This window comes from Panicum virgatum, chromosome 1K, assembly GCF_016808335.1.
Source record: "Panicum virgatum strain AP13 chromosome 1K, P.virgatum_v5, whole genome shotgun sequence".
Lineage (NCBI taxonomy): Eukaryota > Viridiplantae > Streptophyta > Magnoliopsida > Poales > Poaceae > Panicum > Panicum virgatum.
In genome coordinates this window covers 51,725,629-51,747,779 of record NC_053136.1, presented here as the reverse complement: position 1 = coordinate 51,747,779, position 22,151 = coordinate 51,725,629, and the positions used below count along the sequence as shown (strand labels likewise).

At 47.6% G+C, this 22,151-nt stretch overlaps 1 protein-coding gene across 1 annotated transcript; it reads right to left on the bottom strand.

Annotated features, from left to right (window-relative positions):
• Window positions 1-6,021: 6,021 nt before the first annotated feature.
• Window positions 6,022-9,106, bottom strand: LOC120642085 (probable trehalose-phosphate phosphatase 4). Its single transcript, XM_039918487.1, has 10 exons — window positions 8,670-9,106; window positions 8,414-8,554; window positions 8,222-8,293; window positions 8,052-8,129; window positions 7,881-7,934; window positions 7,652-7,753; window positions 7,412-7,489; window positions 7,191-7,260; window positions 6,911-6,981; window positions 6,022-6,786 (listed from the first exon to the last, which is right to left on the bottom strand). Exons 1-10 carry the CDS (start codon window positions 8,910-8,912, stop codon window positions 6,613-6,615), a joined length of 1,083 nt encoding a protein of 360 aa, XP_039774421.1. The 5' UTR covers window positions 8,913-9,106; the 3' UTR covers window positions 6,022-6,612.
• Between the last annotated feature and the right edge of the window lie 13,045 nt (window positions 9,107-22,151).

The window sequence follows — 22,151 nt, the reverse complement described above, 5'->3', positions numbered from 1 at the left end:
AGTAGCGTAAGAAAATATACTCCTACTAGGTGGCATGACACTTGAACCTTGTTTAAGAGTACTACTAGAGCAAACAATGCATGTTGATCGATGATAGAAACAAAGGGAAGCCAAACTTTAATAACGAAATTAAATACAGGTGGTCTCATGATCTGTCGACTAATGTGTGCTTGATAGACAGGAGCTGCTAGTACTAATTTTTGGCGTGTTCCGAGTCGGAATCAAGTACGGCTTCCGCTGGCTGCAGGTTAGGTGGATAAACATTAGCCTACTGGAAGCACACGCCACATGGTTGGGAGCTCAGCCCCCCTATAGAAGACCAACACGTCCGCGCGCCGCGCGAACCGCGCTAAACTTATCCGCCCACGGAACGCGCCGCATAATAAACAAAGTTACCGCCCGAATCTGCGCGCACGGGCACACGAGATCGCCGTCCGGGGGGCGAGGAGAGATGGCGGCACATCGTGCGCGAGCTCGGCCCGTGTACCGACTCGACCCGTTAGCACATTAACAATAATGCCGTGCACGCCGTCGCGCCGTGCACTGACCAGGCCGCCACAAGGCCCCTCGTAAACGAGCTAACATTAACTTGCAAGGTTCGACCAGCCGCCCCCGCAGGCGGCCGCGCCGGGCGGGGCCATCCTTGCCGCCGCGGCCGGGCGTCGTCACGTGTCCACCTGCCGCCGCGACGCCGGAGGCGACACGTCGCGGCGGACACGACGCACGGGCGGCCCCGCCACGGCCCGGTGCGTACGTGACGGACGACGCTGGCGCCGGTCGGCCTAGCTAGCTGCCCCCGCGCGGCCGCTAGCCTTTCGGAGTCCGGCCGGACACCGCGCCGCGCGCCGGGGCGTGGCCGGGGCACGTACGCGGCCGGACGACCCTGACCGGCCTAACCCTGACCCGATGGATGGACGGATCGGCGTATTGTCGCTGCGCTGCCGGCTGGCTAGGGATGGCAACGGGTCGGGTAAGGTACGGGTAGAATAAATATCCGCCCGCGACAATATTCGAAACTATAAAGCATACTCGTACCCGCGAAGTCTAGCGGGTAAAATTTTATACCCGTACCCATACCCACCAGGTACGGGTCGGGTTTCGGGTACCCATCGGGTATTTTAATAATAGCATGAATAACATATTATTTGGTCGTATTGACTAGCATATTTTGAATTTATCATCCATATAAGTGAACACAAAACATTAGTAGAAGTAAACGGATCATCTTGCACTATTTTTTTCCTTATTTTCAACATCTATTTGTAGTTGTATGTAAGTACATGCGTTCAATTCTAGTTATGTATTTCATCTAAAAATATAACAATGATCATACGCTTCACTACAAATAATAACCAAGATGTCAATATCATTTTCACATCTATTAGTTCACACAATCTCACTATTCATCTATTTAGTTCATACAATCACAACAAAATGAGAAATAAAATTTGTGAATGATAAGAGTTCACTAGATTCTTTTTTGTATTTCGGGTACCCGCGGGTAAAAAATTTTACCCGCGCTTTATCCGCGGGTGAAATTTTATACTCATACACATACCTATACCCACGGGTAAATTTTCATACCCATACCCTCACCCGTCGGGTCGGGTATCCACCCGCGAGTAAAATTGCCGTCCCTATGCCTGCCGGGCCGCGGGGATAAAAGCGGGCTCCCTAGCTGGCGCACGCGCGCCCACGGCACACGAGAGCGCGACACATCCGCGACGCCGCACGGCGCGGCCCCCCCTCCGCGGCTGGCCAAGGGCTCCCCCGCGCGAGCAGGACGGCACGCCGGACAGTCCCCCGGCGGCAGTCACCTCACCGAGCCATCCAGCGCTTTGATCTACTCGTCGGCACAACAGTTGGATGCTTGCAAGCAACGAAGTCCTGTACTCGCCCGGGCGCCCACTTGTTCGCCGTACCCTGCGCCGGTTGAATTTTCTAAGCGTTTTTCATTCACAACACCAAAGATTTGAGCTAGGCAACGTGCTACATTGCTGCCTACTGGTTAGGGCGAGGCGGTAGGAGCAAGAAGCTAGGTGAATTTGTGCGATCGATAAGGCTACGCGCGCGACCTTCGACGAGCCTCGCTCCTGGTCTCGCTCGCCGGCGACCGATCGGCCAATGCTTTGGGAGCAGATGAGTATAGGAGCACTAGTGGTAGCTAGCAGCAGCTAGCGCAAACACAGGGAAGAAGGCGGCGCGCCCGCATGGGACGGGATGGGCTAGACGATAAAGATCCGGCGGGCGGCATCTATCGCGGCCGGCTATTTGACATGACCGGAGGCAGGTGGTTAAGTTATTCCTCGCCTGTCACGGTCACACCTGGCTTCTACTGGCCAATCAAGCTAGATTAGGCCCATGATTGGAACGCATTAGATTCTCGGCAGCCATGCAGTGCCGGTTGGCTGGTTGCACTTGCATGCGTGGTGTTTCCGTTCCCATTAAGCAATCAGCTGAGAGCCTGACGCTGGCTGTCAAAGCTAAGCTCTCAGAATTCTCAAAAAAAAAGCTAAGCTCTCAGATTCAGAGGCGTACGAGAGCAGGGACTCGACGAGAGCAGCAGAATAGATCGTCAGATTCCTGCAGCAACGCCGGAGGACCGACCGATCGGAGCGGAGCCAAGCCAAACAACCAGGCACCAATAATGAGGGGCCATCTAGGGCGCGGTTAGTTGCAAACATTTTTTATCCCGGGCCAATCATGAGCCGCCCTGCTTTCCACATAGGAAAGGCGATGCGGGGGTGGCAAATTTAGCGGGCGCGAGGGGACACTTGTCAAACGTCAAACCCTTTTTCGGGACACTTGCCGCTGCTCCAGCGACGCGCCGCCCTCTGCCTGCCTGCCTCCTCGAGCTAAGCTAGCTACCCCCAAAGCCACGCCGTGTCGCCATGGCAGGGTGACCGATCGATCGATCGAGGGTGGTGTGCTACTAGCTGCTGCTGCGCCTGCACGAACGGGGAAAGCGCCGTGGCTTTAGTGGATTCCAACTCCCTCCTCAACCCATCAGATTCCTTTCCACGTAATCCCCGCCTCGGCGGCCAGTCACGCCGTGCCCTTTCCGTCGTCGTCGATCACCCTACCCATCCGTCGATCCTCCATACCTTTCTGGCTTTCTATGTGCTGTCTCTGAATCTCTCTCTGGTAGATGTTCGCTCATTTGACCTTTCTCTCTCTCTCTCTCTGATCTTTGCCGCCATGGAACTGTTGCTACCAGCAACTGTACTGCTAAGTACTCACTGACACGCACACACAGCAGTAGCAGCAGCAAGTATATGTACAAGGAGCCGTATCTCTGGAGGCGCGAGGAACTCGATCTGACCGGATTAACAAACCCCTTAACCGCTGCATGTTATGTTAGCAGAGGCGCGGCCGCACCACATTGAGGCGCGCGCTGTTCACGCTCGCTCGCGCGACGGGTACGCTCCGGGCACATTGTTTAGGGCGAATAATGGATAGCGGATAGATCGCTCCACCTGGGAGCCATGTGGCGGGGTTCGTCTCCGCCCGCCTCGCTCGCCGGTGTCCCTTGATTCAAGGGCAGCAGGCAGCTTTCTCCTCTCCATCTCCAGCGCCTTTGGTTCGCTGCTGACAGATAAAATAAGGCAGGTGCAAAGCAGCAGCAGCCTGGATCTGTATAAACTAGCCATTCCTCCCTGCACCCTATAATGGTTGCAGCGCCTATTCTATTGCGTCGATCCTCTTTTAAGTTTTAACCCCCCTTGTTTAATCGCCGGTTGAGTTGGGGGATCTCAATGCCAGCTGATTAGAGGGAGACGCATGGTTTTGGTTTTGTTTTATCGGTGGTCACAGTGCCTGCTAGCTGAGTGTGTGGGCGTGCTCAAGGCGCGCGCATGCTCTTGAATAATGCCCTGTTGCATGCTTGGGTTCGCGTGTGGGGACATGGGGAACACACAATGCTCCCGGGCAGTTTGCTACTGCTACTGCCTAGTACTGCTTGTACAGTTCTTCCATATGGGCGACCTTGCAAGCAGAAGAGAGCTTCGTTCCGTTGCGTCACTGGTGGTCAATGTTTTGTTACTGCTTCTGAAAGATTTAGAGCTGCTTGAAGGTACACTGAAACTACTGCAGCTACATACAACAGCTTTACTAGTAATTAATTTGCATCTGGGACATGCATGATGATAAGATGGTGACACGCACAGTAGTACTGCAGTACAACAGTTGGATCGCCTCGTTGTCGTTGCTGCAGGGACGAGGCAGCATTTCTATCGGCTCCTGATTGGATTGCAGCAAATAACACTTGAATCGAGCCAAAGGAGCGGGTTGGTTGGTTGCTGGTGGCCGGCGGCGTCCCAGTTAAAGGCCAAAAAAGACGACATAAAGTACGAGCGATGAGGCCAGTCTGAGTCGTCCCGGCCTGAGCATCGATCGCATGCCACCACACCTTTCCTGGGATCGACCCATGGGTCCAAACGGAAACCCTACCCGGCCGGGGCCCAATAATGTGCAACCATCAGAGACCACACCGCGGAGTGCAGACGCAGTCTGATTTCAAAAAAAAAAAGAAGAAAGTGCAGACGCAGCGAGGGGATGATGGATTGCCGGGGAGGATGCGCGCAGTGTGCTTCTGCTTCCGGCGGCCGGTTGGCTGGAGTGAATAATGCACTGCACTGGAGGCTCGACGGCGATCGATGATGAGGTTATATTCAATTAATTCGAAGGTGCTCCGGTTGGTGGATGTTTTCTAGTATCAGATGGAGGAAGCCCAAATCATACACCAGCTTCATCAGGTAATGTGACTACTAATAGACTGCATGCTAGCTGCAGATTCCAGCAGTGATGTATGCACAGTGTGTACAGTTTCTCTGCACAAATATGCATGCAGGACAAACGGCCAAAGAGTCCAAGAAACCACTAGCATCATTCCAGGGGGAGAAGAACAGAGTACTGCATTATTGTGTGAGATTGGCAATGCTTCCATTCTTAGCAGCAGTTACCCAGTTACCCCTTTCATGCCATCAGAGCCACCAGGAAACCTATATGCATCATACGAGTGATAATTGGTGGTCCCCCAGCAGTCAACTCTTGGCCATGCAGCAGCACGCATATGGTCGCTGATAAAGATCGCCCGATCAGCATTTCAGGCACTACTCGCTCACTGGCTTTAACTTTTTCAGCACCGGAGGAACATGAGCTAGTGCTCTAGAACTGTACTGTACACCACCATGCAATCACATGTTCGATCGAGAATATGCATCGAACGAATCATTGTGAGGAATCGTCATATCTGGACAGGGTGCGTGAGGGAATACACAAGAAGGCTTCTGTCACTTACTCGCCGCTTAATCTATGCTCCTGCAGGTGATTAATAATAGGAGGCAGCCTAATGACTCATCCTGAGAGGAGGTTTGGCCTGATCAAGGCCACGAACTCCGGGGATTGTTAATTGCTGGACCGGTTGATTATATTGTGCCCAATTCCAAGTGCGTGCTTGAGGCCAGCAAATCTGATCATATCCCTGGAAGTTACTTCCAGTACTTATTCAAAGATGCACCATAAAATACTTGCATCCATCCACATTCATCAGCAAGGACCACGCCATAGTTGGAGGAGAGCTGAGCCTATTGTATGTCGTCTGAAACAACCGTGGGATCCAGAATAGACTCTTGAGCGAGTTGGTGTGTAGTAGGCGCATGTAGATCTCTGCTATGCTCATCGATCGCCGCCCTAATGAGCTGTCCCCATCATACAATGCACTCCCAGAAAGAAACCCACCAGGAGCTCGCCGTATAATATCACGGCTTCATACCCGCAGTAATCGCGGCTGATTGACACGAATCGGCTGTCCAGCAGAGCTTACACATGATTGCATTATTCGCTTTGGAGATAGCTTGTCATGGTAAGAACTGGCAGGTGATGAGCCCTGCAGGGAGATCACGCAGCAAGCTGCGCACATGCCACCCTGCGAGGAGCTTGTACGGCGGCGTTCACTTTTATCGTCATGCGATCATCAAAAGAACAAACAAGTCGCACGGCAGCACGCATCCGGGATCGATGTACGAGAGAAATGCAAAATAATTCCATTACTCGGACCTTACTTTTACATACTACATTTTACACAGCAGAGACGACGAAGGGTACAAAGAACAGTAGTGCCTAGAATACAGTAGCTGCTAGTTACATGGGGTGAAGGGAACCTTCTCTTTTCTTCCAAAGGTTCTTCTCTTCTAGGACGGCAGGGAGCTTTGCAGATGCCTTCCAAGCCCATGGGGGAGACGAGGGACAAAAATAACACGAGAAGGGGTGGTACTACTAGTGGTACATTGCCGGGGGAGCAGACACGGTTACTGTATTAGACAGCAGCACCAACATGCTCCAACATTTTCGGTGGCGTGGAGGAGTTGTGTTGTGTGTGATGTGTGGCCTCTTTTTCCTCGGTGGCGCGGCACACGGTGGGGGCAGGAATCGAAGAACATGCGCGTAACGCAGCAGCCACCACGAGTCCGTTTCGGAGGCCACCACACAAGCTAATAAGAATCGTCAGAGAGGGGGAAAATTGGTGGTGTGGGGTATGTTCGCATGATTGGACACCGATTCGATCGGTCCGTCGATTGACTAGTCGACCGGCCGCCGCGCCGGGCCAACCAGCTACACTCGCGGCCGGATCATTGGCGGCGGCGGCGGCGACTTGCGCTTCCACTCCACCAGCCGGAGCAAGAAGTCCATGACCTCGCTCGGGTCCTGCAGGGAGTAGGAGGCGTTGGTTTCCTTGGGGCACTTGGAGACGAGGATGCCGAAGCCCTGGCCCCTCTTCCTCAGCACCTGCCATGGGCAATTGCGACACGAGGAGATTTTAGTATACGCATCATCAGGTTGTGCAGGAAAAAAAAAACAAATGGAGCGGTCGAAATCGCCGGTGAGAGCGAGGGCGGCGGCGCCAGCGCACCTTGAAAGCATCCTCGTCGGTGCGGTCGTCGCCGATGTACACCGGGAGGACGTCGCTGCAGCTGGCGAATCCTGGGGAGGGGATGGCACAGGATATAGGCGGGGTGTCATCAGGCGATTTCTTTAGGACAGGGGGTGCGATACGATACGCAAGTACAGCACCGAATAAAAACTGGGGTGAAAACGATTGTGATGACAAGGGCACCGATACAGGATATCGTCAAGGGGAAAAAAAGAAGAAAAATACGGAGAGGGAGTTTGTTTGTCGTAATGCGCCGTACCGAGCGATTCGAGCAGAAACTCCAAAGCCTTGCCCTTGTCCCACATGATGCTCGGGCGGATCTCCAGAACCTGGAGCATCAAAGTTCCAGCAGTCTTGATCAGTTTCAGTCACTAGCTAGGACTAGTGGACTACTACTATTACTGGCAAGGACAACTGATCGACTGTTTCAGTAAAGCTTAATTTGCTGATGATGAGCTCATGGTCAGAAGACGAAATTACCTTCCTCCCTTGAGTGAGCTTCAGCTTGGGGTAGTCCTTGATGACGGCCTTGACTTGCTCCGCCAAGGCATTCCATCTCTGCAGGTAGATCATCAGGGTGGTGGTTAAGATCGCTGGTGAGGATAAATTAACAGCGCGCGCGTGATGCAGGCTGCTGTGTTGCAGTATTATAAACGCCAGTAGTTGTTCTTCTTGCGTTGAAGTGGCTGGCATCCCAAGACGGAGCAAGGCGCTGCCTACCTTTTCATCAACACATCTGAAGTGCACGGACAGGCAGAACTTGTTGTTCTCTACCTTGGCTCCAGGTGTGGACTTCGTCTTTTCCACCAGCGCCTTGTACACCTGACAAAAAAAATGGGGATTCACCGTATGCACGCGCCATTGTTAATCTCCTCGCCGTTGTACATCACGAGATGATAAGCACACAAGTGGGCAAGTGTTCTCCTTCTAATCGGTTTTAGGAGCATACCTCGTCGATCACGGGGAGGAACTCGCTTGCAGGTTGGCACAGGACCGACTCCGGCTGCAGATTCGAATCAGAGGGGAGGATCGATCAGCCATGAATATGGAGAGGGTTTAAAATGATTTGTGGTGGTCGGGGGTAAACTCAAGGAGATGAGAGCGAGGAGAGCGAGCGTACATTGGAGCTTGGTCCCTTGATGTCCATGCCATGGCTGCCGGCGTAGTAGAGCTCCGATAGGCCGACGAAGTTGCGCACCTGCACCGGGCAAGAACGAGGAAGAAAGCCAAATCAGCGTATGAGTTTGCCCAGTGCTCGCGGTGTGGAGACCAGTGGCGCAGGCAATGTACCTTGTCGCGGCAGCGCCCGCTCACGATCGCCGTCGGGAAGTGCTTCGCGACGTCGCGCACCGCCGCCCTCATCTGCGCACCAGCACACCGAAAGGGGAGAAGCGTGCGTCAGTCAAGAGCGAGCTTTTGGCCGGCCGCCATGGACGGAATGGAAGGTTTCGCGTCGGTAGAGCAGCTAGCTCGGGGCCTCACCGCGTCGCTCATGTAGGCCGTGTCGGGGTCGGCGACGATGGGGGAGAGCGTGCCGTCGTAGTCCAGGAACATGACGATCTTCTTCCCCTTGGCCGCGCTGGCAATCTGGTCGAACTTGCCGAGCGCCGACGGGTGCTTCCTCTGCAGGAGACCAAGCAAAGGTTAGCACCTGGAGGCAACGAGCCGCCATGCACCCGCGCGTCCGCAAGCTCCCGACGCGTGTCAAGAAGACGAAGAGTGGAAGCGAGAGACTCACCATCCAGGCCGTGAACTCGTCGACATCGGCGGCGGCGCGGGAGCGGGTGGGGGACGAGGCGCGCATGGCGTCGGCCCAGGTGCAGCCGGCGGAGCGCGCGGCGGCCGCGGCCAGGTCGAGGTACCGCAGGGACATGGCGCCGGCGGCCGCGCCCCGGCAAGCCAGGAGCGCCGGGCTCGGGCCCGGCAGCGCCGCCCCGGCCGCAATGCCCATCTCCGACACGACCACGTCCTGGTTCGTCATCTGCTTCGCCGGCCTCACCAACGCTGCAGGAGCTCGTGCGACGCCAAGACGGCGAGGCCTCCTCGAGCTTCCTGCCCCCAAGGCCACTCGGACGGGAGAAGCACAGCCCAGCTAGCTAGCCTGCCTCAGGACTTGGACTTGGACTTGGGGGAGCGTGCGGGCTTGCTTCTGACTTGTGAGAGATTGAGATGGGTGGATGCGAAGTGGAGAGGAGTACGGGGTACTTATAGCTCGGCGGGGTGGGCCCGTAGGGGCCTGCCACGTAGGATCCCGAGTGGAGCCGGCGTGCGGGGGCCACGGGGGTCACCGGGCTGCTTAGCTGGTAGGCCGGGCCGCCGCCCGCAGCGGCTTTGGTGCATGCTGGCCCTGCTCCCCCCTGCCGTATTGTTTTGTTTTGTAGCATGCAAGGGGCAAAGGGGAAAGGAGCTCCACATGTGCATAAGCATAAGACTGCATCCACTTCTCCTCTTTTTTTTTTTTTGCACATCCTTGCTATTTTGCGGTTTCCGTTATATGTTCTACAACCGACCTTTTTCACATTAGCGTGCATCTTGAAGCTATTTAGGATGGTCATTAAAAACCAAGAAGAACTCCCTGTATATATGTTCTGAGCAAATTTTAGCTAGCATTGGGGATAAGTTTGGTAAAGACAATCACTCTATTATCTTCTTAATGCAATGATGTGTAGCTCTCTAGCGTATTCTGATAAAGAAAAGCGTTGGGGATAAGTTTGGTAATCATTTGGGGTTACATCCCCTTCATGCTAAACCCCTCGCTGCCACGGTCCAATTATCTATCACATCGACATAAACCTAGTAATGAAGAAGGGAGTAAGGTGCGTGCAGCGGTCATGATCAACATTTGATCTACCACTCTTACCAGCTATGTTACTTCAATATCCGTGGCCCTAGGTAAGATAGAGAAGGGCAAGTGCTTTTTGCGGCCTTTAGGGATAGCTTCCTGTTTTACAGGCAGACTGGTGATAGGTATCACTCTTTTCCCTCCTGGGCTACATGCACACGGTTTTTTTTAATGTAATGCGCATGATATAGCCATCAATTGATTCGATCAATGAATAAACTTGACATGAACTAACCAAAATCGAATATATTGTCCACAAATATAAACTATGATTCTGCTACTAGCTCTCTAATTTATAAGGTGAAAATTTAATGATTAGCACTGAGTTTTTATTTTGGCGCGGACACCCACCGGAGCCTACATAGCTCCGACCCCCCCTGGGCACAAACATATATCATGAAACAACTGGAGAGGGCCAAACTGCATATCATGCTAGATTGAATTTCATTCCCTTTTGCTTCTATCTCAACCGCATACTACAACATGGTCAGAGCATTGACTGATTGAAATGGTAAGATTTGAGTTCAATATGGCGAGGACACCCACGAGCCTACATAGCTACCGGACCCCCTGGGCACAAACATATATCATGAAACAACTGGAGAGGGCCAAACTGCATATCATGCTAGATTGAATTTCATTCCCTTTTGCTTCTATCTCAACCGCATACTACACAACATGGTCAGAGCATTGACTGATTGAAATGGTAAGATTTGAGTTCAGTACCGGAGTACACCATTACTCTGTTCTGATAGTACAAAACCGGAGAGAGATCGAGAGAGAGAGAGAGAGAGAGAGAGAGAGAGAGAGAGAGAGAGAGAGTGCAGGACACTGTGAGCGAGGTAACCAAGCGGAGTAAATTCACCGAACCTAGACGCCTGTCCACCAAGAAGGGAAGAGGCGTGTCCAAGTACTGCTATGCACAGTTTAGCAGTAGTTAATTGCGTTGTGTTCAGCTTGAATTTCCCAATTTGGCAATAGTTAATTTTGGATGCTCCTTTCACCGTTCCACCTGGAGTAAACAGGGCAAAACAGAGCCTGATATACACAGAACATTGTTGTCGAGTTCTTTAATTTTTCCAAAACAAGACAGGTGACTTATTATTTCTTGGTTGCTAATTTTATTTTATTTTTGTCTCTAGCAATGAAATATGTTGGTAATCCTTTCCCTGACAACGAAATTGTTTATAACTGAACAAAAATTATACCAACATACACATATGCATAGTTTATAACTAGCAAGGTGCCCCGCGCAATTTGCGCAGGTATCTAGTTTTTCCTCTAAACTTTTAGATTTTTTACATTAGAAAAGTTGAATGCAAATAGTTTTGTTTAGTTGTATCCTTGTGATTGTCTTGTTCTAATGATCATGGTCCAGACACACAGGTACATCTTTATTTTTTTATTATATTTTGTGGTGTGTTTTTGGATTATAATTTAGAAAAATGAATGCTTTATATAGAAATACATCTTTTGGGTATTTACTGAAGTAACAAAATATTTATATATTTTATTTTGACATCAATATTACTTTTAAAAAATACTTGTGATGTACAATTTTTCTTGAATGTTCTAGTTATGGTGCATGATAAATAAATTACTCCAAAATTTGTAGAAGAAGATTTATGTAAGTGGTTTAATCTAGATACCAATAAAAGCATAATATACTTTCTTTTCATTATCCTCCAATCACCCATTGATATAGCCTCGTAATGCATGCTCTCATATTATCTTAGGTATAGTTATCTCCATAATGATTCCAAGAACCTTTGCCTGCTATACTATGGTAACCGAAGATGCATCACTGATGGTGCACGCTATTACTTTTGAACACTATATTTGGCTTGCTATCAACGAGCGTGCATCTCAAACATCAATTTTCAAGTTGCTTTGTTCTACATCTCGCATCATCGCTCCATAATGGTTGTATCATCTATCATGCCTTCTTCTCTTATAAATATTTTTAGCTCTTGGTCATCATCAAATGACAATATTACGTAGCAAAACATCACTATCTCAGTTTTTCTTGGTGTCGCTAGTGATCATCGTCATGCTTTGGTAATAGAGACAATGCAATCCATGTTAGAGCAATCATCAACTTGGTGATAGGGCTAATATTATGTCGTGGCTATGATATGGATGCACCACCATGCAGTCATCGCTATGCTTCTAATTTTGTTAGGCTAGTTATCTATGTGTTTTTCATGTTTAGAGACTCTCATCCGCTCATCATTCTCCATATCAAAATCACTTCTTAGCAACTTTTCTATCTTCCAATTATGTAGAATATGCTACTATTCGGCTAAGGTTCTTCGTGGCTAACTCATCATTTTTTCTTTTTTAGTTAATATTGTAATTTTTAAATCGTCTTGGCGAATGTGATTGATGGCTTCTTTTAACACTTTGTTTAAAATTCATATACAAATTAACTACTAAGTTTATTAATTAAAATTCTAAATTTAGCTATTTATTAATTAATTGAACATGAAATGTTTGAGAACTTGTAGTCCCGATTATAATTCAAATTTAGGATTTATTATTTGCATTTGACCTAAACTATTTATTTAGTGATTCTTAATCATTATACAAACTAACTGCTAATTGTTTTCTATATTTTAATTCTTGCACTTATATATTTATTAGTTATGTTCGATAAGGACCCTTTGGTGAACTGCTAATTTTCTTATATATTTAATTTTAAATTTAGCAATTTTTCTAATAGTAACTCTTTTATATCAAGTGCTAATGCTAATAATTCTAATTTTATTATTTTTATAATTATGATTTTATATATTTAATAATTGTATCCAACATGAACTCTTTGGTTAATTCCTAATTTCCTTATATTCTTCTAATTCCGAATTTATAGCGGCACGTAGCTAGTTTTTTATTGAATTATTTTTGTATTTTTACCTTAATAGAAAAAGATGTATTTGCTATTTTGTTTACCTATCTTTCGCCCTCGTTTAATATTACATGTACATTTCTATGTATAGAAGTTTATTTCAATCATTTATTTCTATACCACATTTGCATATTTTAATACTTTAATATGCAAAATATCAATTTGAGAATCGTATTTAATATTGGGTCATGTTGAATAGATGTTTGACCTCGATTTGTACCTTGCAATATTTTATCATTCTTTAGCGAAAAGATCTCAAACCTAGTTGTTAGAATACCTAAGTAGCTTATAGTAGACTTAGGTCTAGCTTATTGTGGAAGCAAATTAAAAATAATCATGGATAAAATATTTAGAAAAAGGTTGGGCCTCTTTGCTGGCTTCGGTCAAAACATATTATTTTTTATTCATTTTCACTTGTCCATACAAAACTTATATACATGCTATATTACTATATATCTATATATTAATTTTTATTCAGTGAAACCTATTGGTATTTTCCCCATTTATGTAGATTTTTTTATTTATTTTTAGCCCATCTGACTGATTGCATAATTGGTCAACTTCATACTTTTGTCATCTCGGCGATGTATAGTTCCAGACATGTCTTCGCTGTTGTTTCTAACTCTTTTCTTTTGACTTCCATTTCCTTGAGCTATTTCGATTAATTTCTCCATCTTCCGCTTTTTTCTCCACACATTTGAAATCAATTAGTGTATTTCACGTCCGATGCACCTAACGGAGTAGTTCCCTGTTTAGTTCGACTCACTTGCTGAGTTTAGATTGTGTCTCTTGCTGTTTTTCCTAAGCAAAGAGGAGAAACAACACTAACTGGATTGAATTATTTTGTTGTAGGCTATTATAAGGATCACCTGGGTGTCCGACCCTATAGGGGGAGGGGGTGAATAGGGTTGCTAATCGCTTTTTATCCTAGGGCTCAATCTATTTGCATGAGATAAACCTAACACGTCCTACACATGCTAGTTATGACTAAGGTTTATCTATGCTACTCTCTACTTACCCCTAAAAGACTTGCAACCTATAGCCAATCCTAATCAAACTAACTAGGAAAGTAAAGGCACGCAAGATACAGTAAATGCGGAAACGTAATACGGTAAGTAAAGAGGTAAGGGAGAGAATATGCAAACTCCCGTGAAGACACCAAGACACACGATTTAACGTGGTTCAGTTAGGACACCAAGTCCCTCCCTACGTCCACGGCCACTTGTCCAACAAGAACAAGTGTGATGCCGAGTCTCTTCGCTTGATCACCGTCTTGCGTTCGCAAACCAAGGCTTCCGGCAAGCAAAAGCTAAGTGGTGCCAAGTCACCAAGACAAGGCCACCGCCACCGTCCCTCTCGAAGCGTCATCAACGGCACCGTCTTCACTATCGGAGCTTCTCACCAAGAAGGGTCTCCTTCCCCGCACAAAGTGTTGTTGCCGCTCCACAGCAAGTCGGAGGGTCACACGGCGAGTACACGGTTGCTTGCCGCAGCAAGACTTTGCTCAAGGGAGCTCTCGCAAGAACTAATCCCTATACAAGTGCACAAAGCACTCTCTCAAAGCTTCTCACAAGCTAGATATGACACTAAGCTTTGCTAGGATGGTTGGAGATGTTAGTTTGCTTGGGCAACACTTCCTTCAACTTTTCTGGCGTCCAACCTTATGCAGCAACCGGCCTTGGGGGGTATATATATAGCCCACACACCCCAAAAGAGCCGTTGGAAAAGTGGCTGAGAAAAAGCGCTATCACCGGTTAAACCGATGATCCACTTTGTGTCATCACCGGTTTAACCGGTGAGCACCTTTTTTCAACTAGCCGTTATACTTCAACGGCTACCTTAATCAACCGATATAATCAACCGGTGAATGTATCTTCATCGCCGGTTTAACCGGTGCATGTAACTGTCCCAGAGTTCCCGAAAACCAACTCTTTGGACAACTACACCGATGTTCACTTTGCCTTGATCGCCGGTTTAACCGGTGCCTGTAAAACTCCTGCTGCTTCTTCGGCCTCCAAATCCATTACACCGGTGAGTGTAAAACACCCAACGCCGGTTAATCCGGTGCCAAACCCTAGCTCACAGCTTCTGTGTTCATTGCACCGATGAGTGCAATTTGCTCATCATCGGTTTAACCGGTGATAGCAAATTGTCTTCGTTTTGATATTTTCGACTTGGATTTCTTCACGGTCTCTTCAATTCTTGTCCTTTGGACCGAAGAGGAACCACCGTAGGTGCGGCCCTTCGGGCCTAGCTACGCCTATCTTCTCTTTGTCATCACTTGAACCTAAAAGCCTGAGAATGGTCATCTTAACAATCATATTAGTCCAAGTGTTGTGTTGTCTATATCAATCACCAAAATATTATATTGAAATATGGCATGAGATGCCATTTTCGCTACAGCTATCAACTTAGGGTTAGTTTGGCAGGACTTCGGCTATGGCTGAAACGACTCCGGTTGTAGCTCCGTTGATGGAGCAACTTCTCTAATGGAGATGGAGCTTGGAAAACATTTGGTAAAACTACTTCTATTTTTTTATGAATACATGGAAGATGTTAAATATGCAAAGTACTCCTAGCTTATGATTCCTTACAGATAATTTTTATTATTCTCCTACAATTTATAATATGATTTTATAATAATATGATTTTATATAAAGTAACATAGTAGTAATATAATAATAGAATAAACCAAAAATTTATCTTTTCTTCTTTTCCCCCTCACTTTTGTCATTTTCCTACTTTTTTCTCTTCTCTCTTTTCTAGTTTTTTATCCGATCTACTTTGCTCCTTCTTTATCCTTTCCCCACACAAGTTATGTATAGATTATGGAATATGTAATATTTTAAAATACGGTATAAGTCAAGACACTAATGGAAATATGGATTCTTATGCGAACTTTGTATTTGCTACGGGCTCTGTTTTGGTAATACGGACTTCGGGTAATTTAGAATATTGCATCTTCATTGAATTCAACATGAACTCTTCTAGTTAGTTTAGACCACGTTGTGTCTCCTTTAACACTATTATATTTGATAATAGATTAATAATTAATTATTATACTTAGAAAGGTTAATTTTTTCTTCATGTTAATGGAAATTAATGCTTTGCCTACGCATCAAGAATATCACACGTGTGTATGTTTCAGCGTGGCGCATGGAGGGTATTGTGCTTTCGTCTTATTATGGATATGGGCTCAACCACATTGGTGCCTTGCTATTCGTAATGCGCGCTGCTAGCTTCTTGCTATTTGAATAGTTCAACATATAGTTTTGCGTACTCCACAGCATCAGAGGACAAACCCGCTGAATGCCTAAGTTGAAACAATTTAATATGGTGCAGATCGATATATGTAGAGCGAATATTTGAACCACAATTCCATAGGCCCCAGTACCGTCATATGCAAGTCATGCCTCTTATTTTTGTCAAATTGCTAGTCAGGCTGATCAGTTTCTGTATGCATAGCAAATGAAACAAATTAGGTTGTGTTTAGATGCTGGAAAATTTTAGATGAAATTCATTGTAGCAATTTTTAACCGAAAGTAGAAGGACTAAACATGATCTAATTATAAAATTAATTACACAGGTGGACAGGAAATTGCGAGACAAATCTATTAAGACTAATTAATCCATCATTAGAGGTTGTTTACTGTAGCATAAGATTATCTAATCATAGTCCAATTAGACTTAAAAGATTCATCTCACAATTACACTCGGAGTTATGGAATGAGTTTTATTAGTTATCCATATTTAGTACTTCTAATTAGTGGTCAAACATTCGAAATTACTGCAGGTCCTAATTTTTTTTTGGAATCTAAACATAGCCTTAGGATGGAACCTGCAGCACTCAAATCAAGCTCCTCATCCGCGGCTTCGAGTTGTCACCTGCCTAAACGAAGTTCTCATGGCTCAATTTAATTACTTCTTGTCCAAATTGATTTTTCTCATCTGCGGATTGCGGCCTAACCAACCGTCCAACCCTATCGAGATCTTGTTCTTTATTGGATTGAACTTCTTTTCACCAATAATTATGTTGCTAATTCTTGGATTTATTAGCTTGCATCTATCTAGACCGGTGTCTCATTATCTAAAATTGAGCTTGCATCTATTTAATAATGTGAGCGACGTAGAGGACAGGATGCATGGGGATGTTGTACGTGTGTGATTAGGGAAGGGAAACATAGAATCCATGTCCATGTTATCGTATTCGGCATGAACTCTTTGGTCATGTTCTATTTTTTTTTAAATCCGAAAATAGCTATTTTCTAATTGTATTTGATATGGACTCGAGTTTATCTAGACCGTTAGATCTTCATAAAATCCAACGGTGCAAATCTTCTCTTTTTTAGATTAACGTGGAAATTTCTAGACTCTCTCGACGAACGTAGTGGCTTCTTTCGACTTCTTTTAACCTTCTCTTATTAATATAATAGATTATTTCATTGTCAGTAGGGGATCCCCTCCCGTTTCATTAAAAAACATTTCATTAAAAAACGTATACATATATGCTTAACGGTTCAATTATATACTATGTTCAGCTGCTACTCCACATGTTAGGAACCGCCCATTTTTCAAACAAGAATAGAAGAAGAATTGATTCCTCTGATATCCTTGCTGCTACCTGTCTGTCTACTTCTTCTTCTTCTTATTCTTCTTCTTCTTTTGTCTGGGAGTGATATTGATTGTAACTGAAACACTAAAGATGCATAATATATATATACACTACATATGCTTAAACCGTACAACTATGTGCTAATCACCATGCTACTACTTCACATGTTAGGAACCGCCTATTCTGATTCTTCTTGCTGTCAAGTGCTGTGCAACGATACTACTGATCTACAAAGACAAACACCTTAACAAAAGAAGAGTCAACTAACATATAATTCTCTGAAACCTAAGTTGGGCACAAAGCAGCTTTCATTGGCCAATATCTGCTCTAGCTTTTACGCTGTTAATTTGTCTGATACTTTTCACTAAAAGATGTAGATAGAAAAAAAACACCCCAACATTGTTAGTGGTGGCAACAACCGGGAACGGCAAACTAAACAACTACCACACTCTGCTACCAGTCGATCTCCTTTTATATTATGACCCGTGTCTGTGTGCAAGCAACACAGCATGTATACAGATTTTGATAATCATGTTCATGGGTCGGAAAGATGGGGATAGCAGGTTATAGGTAGGTCAAGCTCGTCCAAAAAATGGTTAGAGATATCATCAACTGATGATCACTTCACGAACAGGCCTCGTTTGGTTTCTCCGTGCTAATTCCTAGCACGAATTTTTTTTGCATGCATAGAGTACTAAATGAACTCTATTTGCAAAATCTTTTCAGGGATGAGTGTAATTTTTCGCGACGAATCTAATAACGGTAATTAATCGCTGATTGACTACATTGATGCTACAGTAATCATCCTCAAATTACACGGCCAAAGGTCTCATTAAATTCTTCAGGGTTCCTAGCACAGGGTTCTGAAGTTAGTTTTGTAAACTGTTATTATTTAGTACCCCTAATTATTAGTCAAAGTTGCTACATCTTCTAGCGTAGCACAAACCAAACAGTACCATTGTTGCGTGCCATGCGCATTTGAGATGGAAAGATAGAAAAGGATTTTATCTGAGCATGCACTGGGCACCGGAAAAAAAAAAGAAAAGAAAACTGAGATTTTTCAGGCCGTCGCTGTCTGCCCGAGCTTGCTAGTGCGCGTAAAATGGGAGGAAAGGGAGAAAAGCTAGGAGATGGCAAGAACATCGCCGTGTAAATTGAAAGAAGGCTACCGCTTTCCGCGTCCCACCAGCCAAGTACCCATAGTTTTCTGCTTCATCCTCCTCCCTGCTTTTTGCCTTTTCTTCCCCTCTTTAATTTGCACCAACAAATTAAAAGTGACTTTTGCGAGAGAGAGAGAAAAAATCGGCCCCATAAATTTGCGTGCTACCGTTTCCTTAACAGCCAGGACAAATGCATTTTATATTTAAGGATCTAGTAGTGAGCAGGTTGCTTAGTTGGAATGCTAGCTAGCTAGTTGCCAAACTGAAATCGGTTTCTTGCACTCTTGGCAGCTGGCTAGCTGCAAGTCACTACTTGGTTTTAGTTGAAGAGTTGAAATGGAAAACTTTGGTGTAGCTAGATTGATTTGATTTTTTTTAATTGAAAGATCGTATCGGCGAATTGTTATTTCAACGGGAATTAGAATGTGAAAATTATCGGCCCCATTTGGTTAGTCTAGAAGTCCCTATAAGTGGAACTGTTCACAACTTTGGCCGTTAATTAGGGGTATTAAATAAAGACAGTTTACAAAATCAACTCCAGAACTCCTGCGCTAGGAACTCTGACGAATCTAATGAGGCCTTTGACCGCATAATTAGAGGATGATTACTGTAGCATCATTGTAGCCAATTATTTATTAATTACCATTATTAGATTCGTCGCGAAAAGTTACACCCATCTCTAAAGAAATTTTGCAAATAGACTTCATTTTAGACTTCATACATGAAAGATTTCCGGTTCTAGAAATACTACAACGGGGAACCAAACAAGAACATTGTATATACCCCAGCTCACTTAAGATCGAGTAGAGCTAAGATCACTAACCTTTCTTTCCCCCTAGCTCACTGGCCACAGCCATACAAGACTCCTCTTGTGAGAGCCATCTTCAATGTCAGGTGGTTCCCGTCGAGTTCGTTAGGTTTATAGTTTGTAGGGTTGTAGATTTGGTGATTGATTGGATGCAAGGCTTGGGTTGCTTCTGTACGGGCGAATGTATGAGGCCGATACGTAGGCTGCGCACCTCAACCATCTTGAAGCTAAGAAAATATGCACGCAGAAGATGCTCCTCGAATGCAAATGCAGTGTTCACTACTACAAAATCTGATTAACCACTACTTTTTAAAATGGGTCGGAGGCGGGCAAGCGGCCCGTCTCGGTTAATGGTGGCTAAGACCGCCAGCCGTGCAACCGCCTCGGTTAATATGTTAACCAAGGCGGACAACTTAAAAAAAACCGCCGCGAGCAACTTACACTGCCCGTCTCAATTAAATTATTAATCGAGGTGGTTGGTTGTCCGCCCCAGAAAAGCACCGATTAATCGTAACGATGCCTCCAAGACGGTTGCGTCTGTCCGTCTCCGAAAATCATTTCTAACCGCTTCGGAAAAGATTTTTGCAGTGGTTAGTTCTTGATCTCCTCCTCGTCGTCACCTGCATTTTGTCCGTCGACATTTGTCTCTACACGTGTTCCGGGTAGTACGTCCTGAGCGCGACGCGACCGATCGAAACCACCGGTACCGTGCACGGCATCAGCCGACCAGGACCCTTGTATTGACGGATACATGTGTCTCCTTTGTTCAGGTGGACGAAATGTGGAGGGAAGGTACGCGTACGGTGGAGCTGTACCACAGGCCAGCACGCACGTTTCGTGAAACCGTGATGACGAGGCGAGCTAGGCACCCAATTGCAATGCGAGGAGGGATCCCATGTTGCGAGCTCGATCTACTAGCTCGTACAGTGACGGACGGACAGCGGCACAGCGCACGCTGTGTTGGGGCTTGCAGCTCGGCGATCAGCCGGGGTTGACCAGGGCCGGGCCGTGCCACCACGACAAGAGACAAGCGCCAGCTCTCTGGTAGGCGGGTGAAACGACCAAGGGATCGGGGATCCCAACAGCTCGCGCCGTCCAAGCTCCAGAGCGAGGCACGACAACTTTTTTTTTTAAAAAAAGAAAAGATCAAAAGAAAAAGAACGAGCCACGCCTGCACGGCCCTCGCTCGCACAGTCACGCGGACCGCCGTGTGGTTCCCCCGGCGGCCGGCCCCGGCCCCCACCGCCACGGCCGCACGCACGCACACCTCGCCCGTGCTGCGGCCATGCATGGGGCTGGCTCCTCCCCGTCGACTCAGCCGCGCACCTTTCCATCTCGCCGCTGCCCCCCTGCCGGGCCCGGGTCGCTTGGATCGCCTGATCGACGCTTGTGGCCGGCCGGCCTGCGCGTTCCTGTTTCTGGCGACCCGTCCGGCCGGCCTTCGCGTGGCAACGCAGCATGTGTCGCGCGCGCGTCCGCACGCACGCACGTCGTTTCGCGTCAACTTGTGACTCGTGAGGGAGGGCGGACGGGACGGGACCCGGGTCGACGCGACGGGACCTGCCGTACGTGGAACCAATCAGCGCGCGCGCCGCCTTTCTCTCGCTTGCAGCTCTGCTCGCTCGCCCGCCCGTTCGCCGTGCGCCCGTGCCAGTTTGTCACGGTCGAGCTCGAGCCTGAGACAGCGAGACTGGTGTGGCTGTGGTGGGCGGCAGGCAGGGGCGCCTCTGGCGGCGTGCGCGCCGGACCGTGACCGACCGCCGGCCGGGCTGCGGGGCTCCAACCTCGGTTGGCGCGCGGCCAATCCCCACGGCCGCAGGTACGCGGCTGCCTGGCGGCCACAGTGCGCGGCTCGTCGGGACGCGAAGGGGCCCCACGGCGTGGCGCTACCTTGCTCGAGAGCCCCAAGTGGAAACGGCCAGGCTCCCGAGCCCGAGCACGCAGCCATGAGCCTTCGGGCCTTGCGTCTGCATGCACCCATCATCCATCCGTCCGTCCGTCCATCGCCCGGGCTACCTGCCTGTCTGTTTGCTGTCGTGTCGGCTTGCGTGTAGCTGTAGGTGATCTGAGGCAGATGCAAGGGAGGGGAGCTCCGAGCGCAGACCAAGGCCAGGACGGTTATTTTGGATTTATTACTATCCAGCAGGCGTACGCTCGCCTTCTTTTTGGTGCCCGTGGGTCGTCCCATTTCCGACCTGTCAGTGGTGTCTACGCAAACTGGTGTTGCACAATTCAAGACGGCAACCCGTACCCGCCGGGAAGAAATTATACCCATCGGGTTACCCGCACCCGCATGCAGGTAGAAAAGTAGTTCCATACCCGTACCTGGCGGGTAATTTGTACCCGACGGGTAACCCGCACCCGAAAACGTACCCGACAATCACATAGAGGCATTCACATGAAAAATAAGTCATTCCAAACTTCGTTGCAACAAGCATTAGCGTGCCGACCTGATCCGCACGCCGCCGGGAGCTGGAGCTGCAAGCGAGGGGCGAGGCCGCGACTTGCTGCGCTTGGAGCTTAGGGGCGCCAAAGATTGGGAGGGGAGGGGCTGAGAGGGCGTCGGAGTTGGGAGAGGAGGGGCGACAGGCGGCGACCCGCGATGCGAGGCGAGGCGTCGCGGCTTGCGGTCGCAGGATGCAGTGCGGCGGCGGTTGGGAAAGAGTGGAGTGAGTGAGGGGAATGGGGTTAGGGTTAGAAGGGTTCACCATATGTATATATATATGTACACACACTAGGCTTGTTTAATTAGATTGGGCCATATTGGGCCAAAATGTGTTAGGGATTAGGCTGCTTTAGTTTCTTGTTGCAGGTATTTTTTACCCGCGGGTAGGCGGGTATGGGTAATATGCATCCGTACCCGTACCCGTCATACCCAATGGGTAAGGAATTT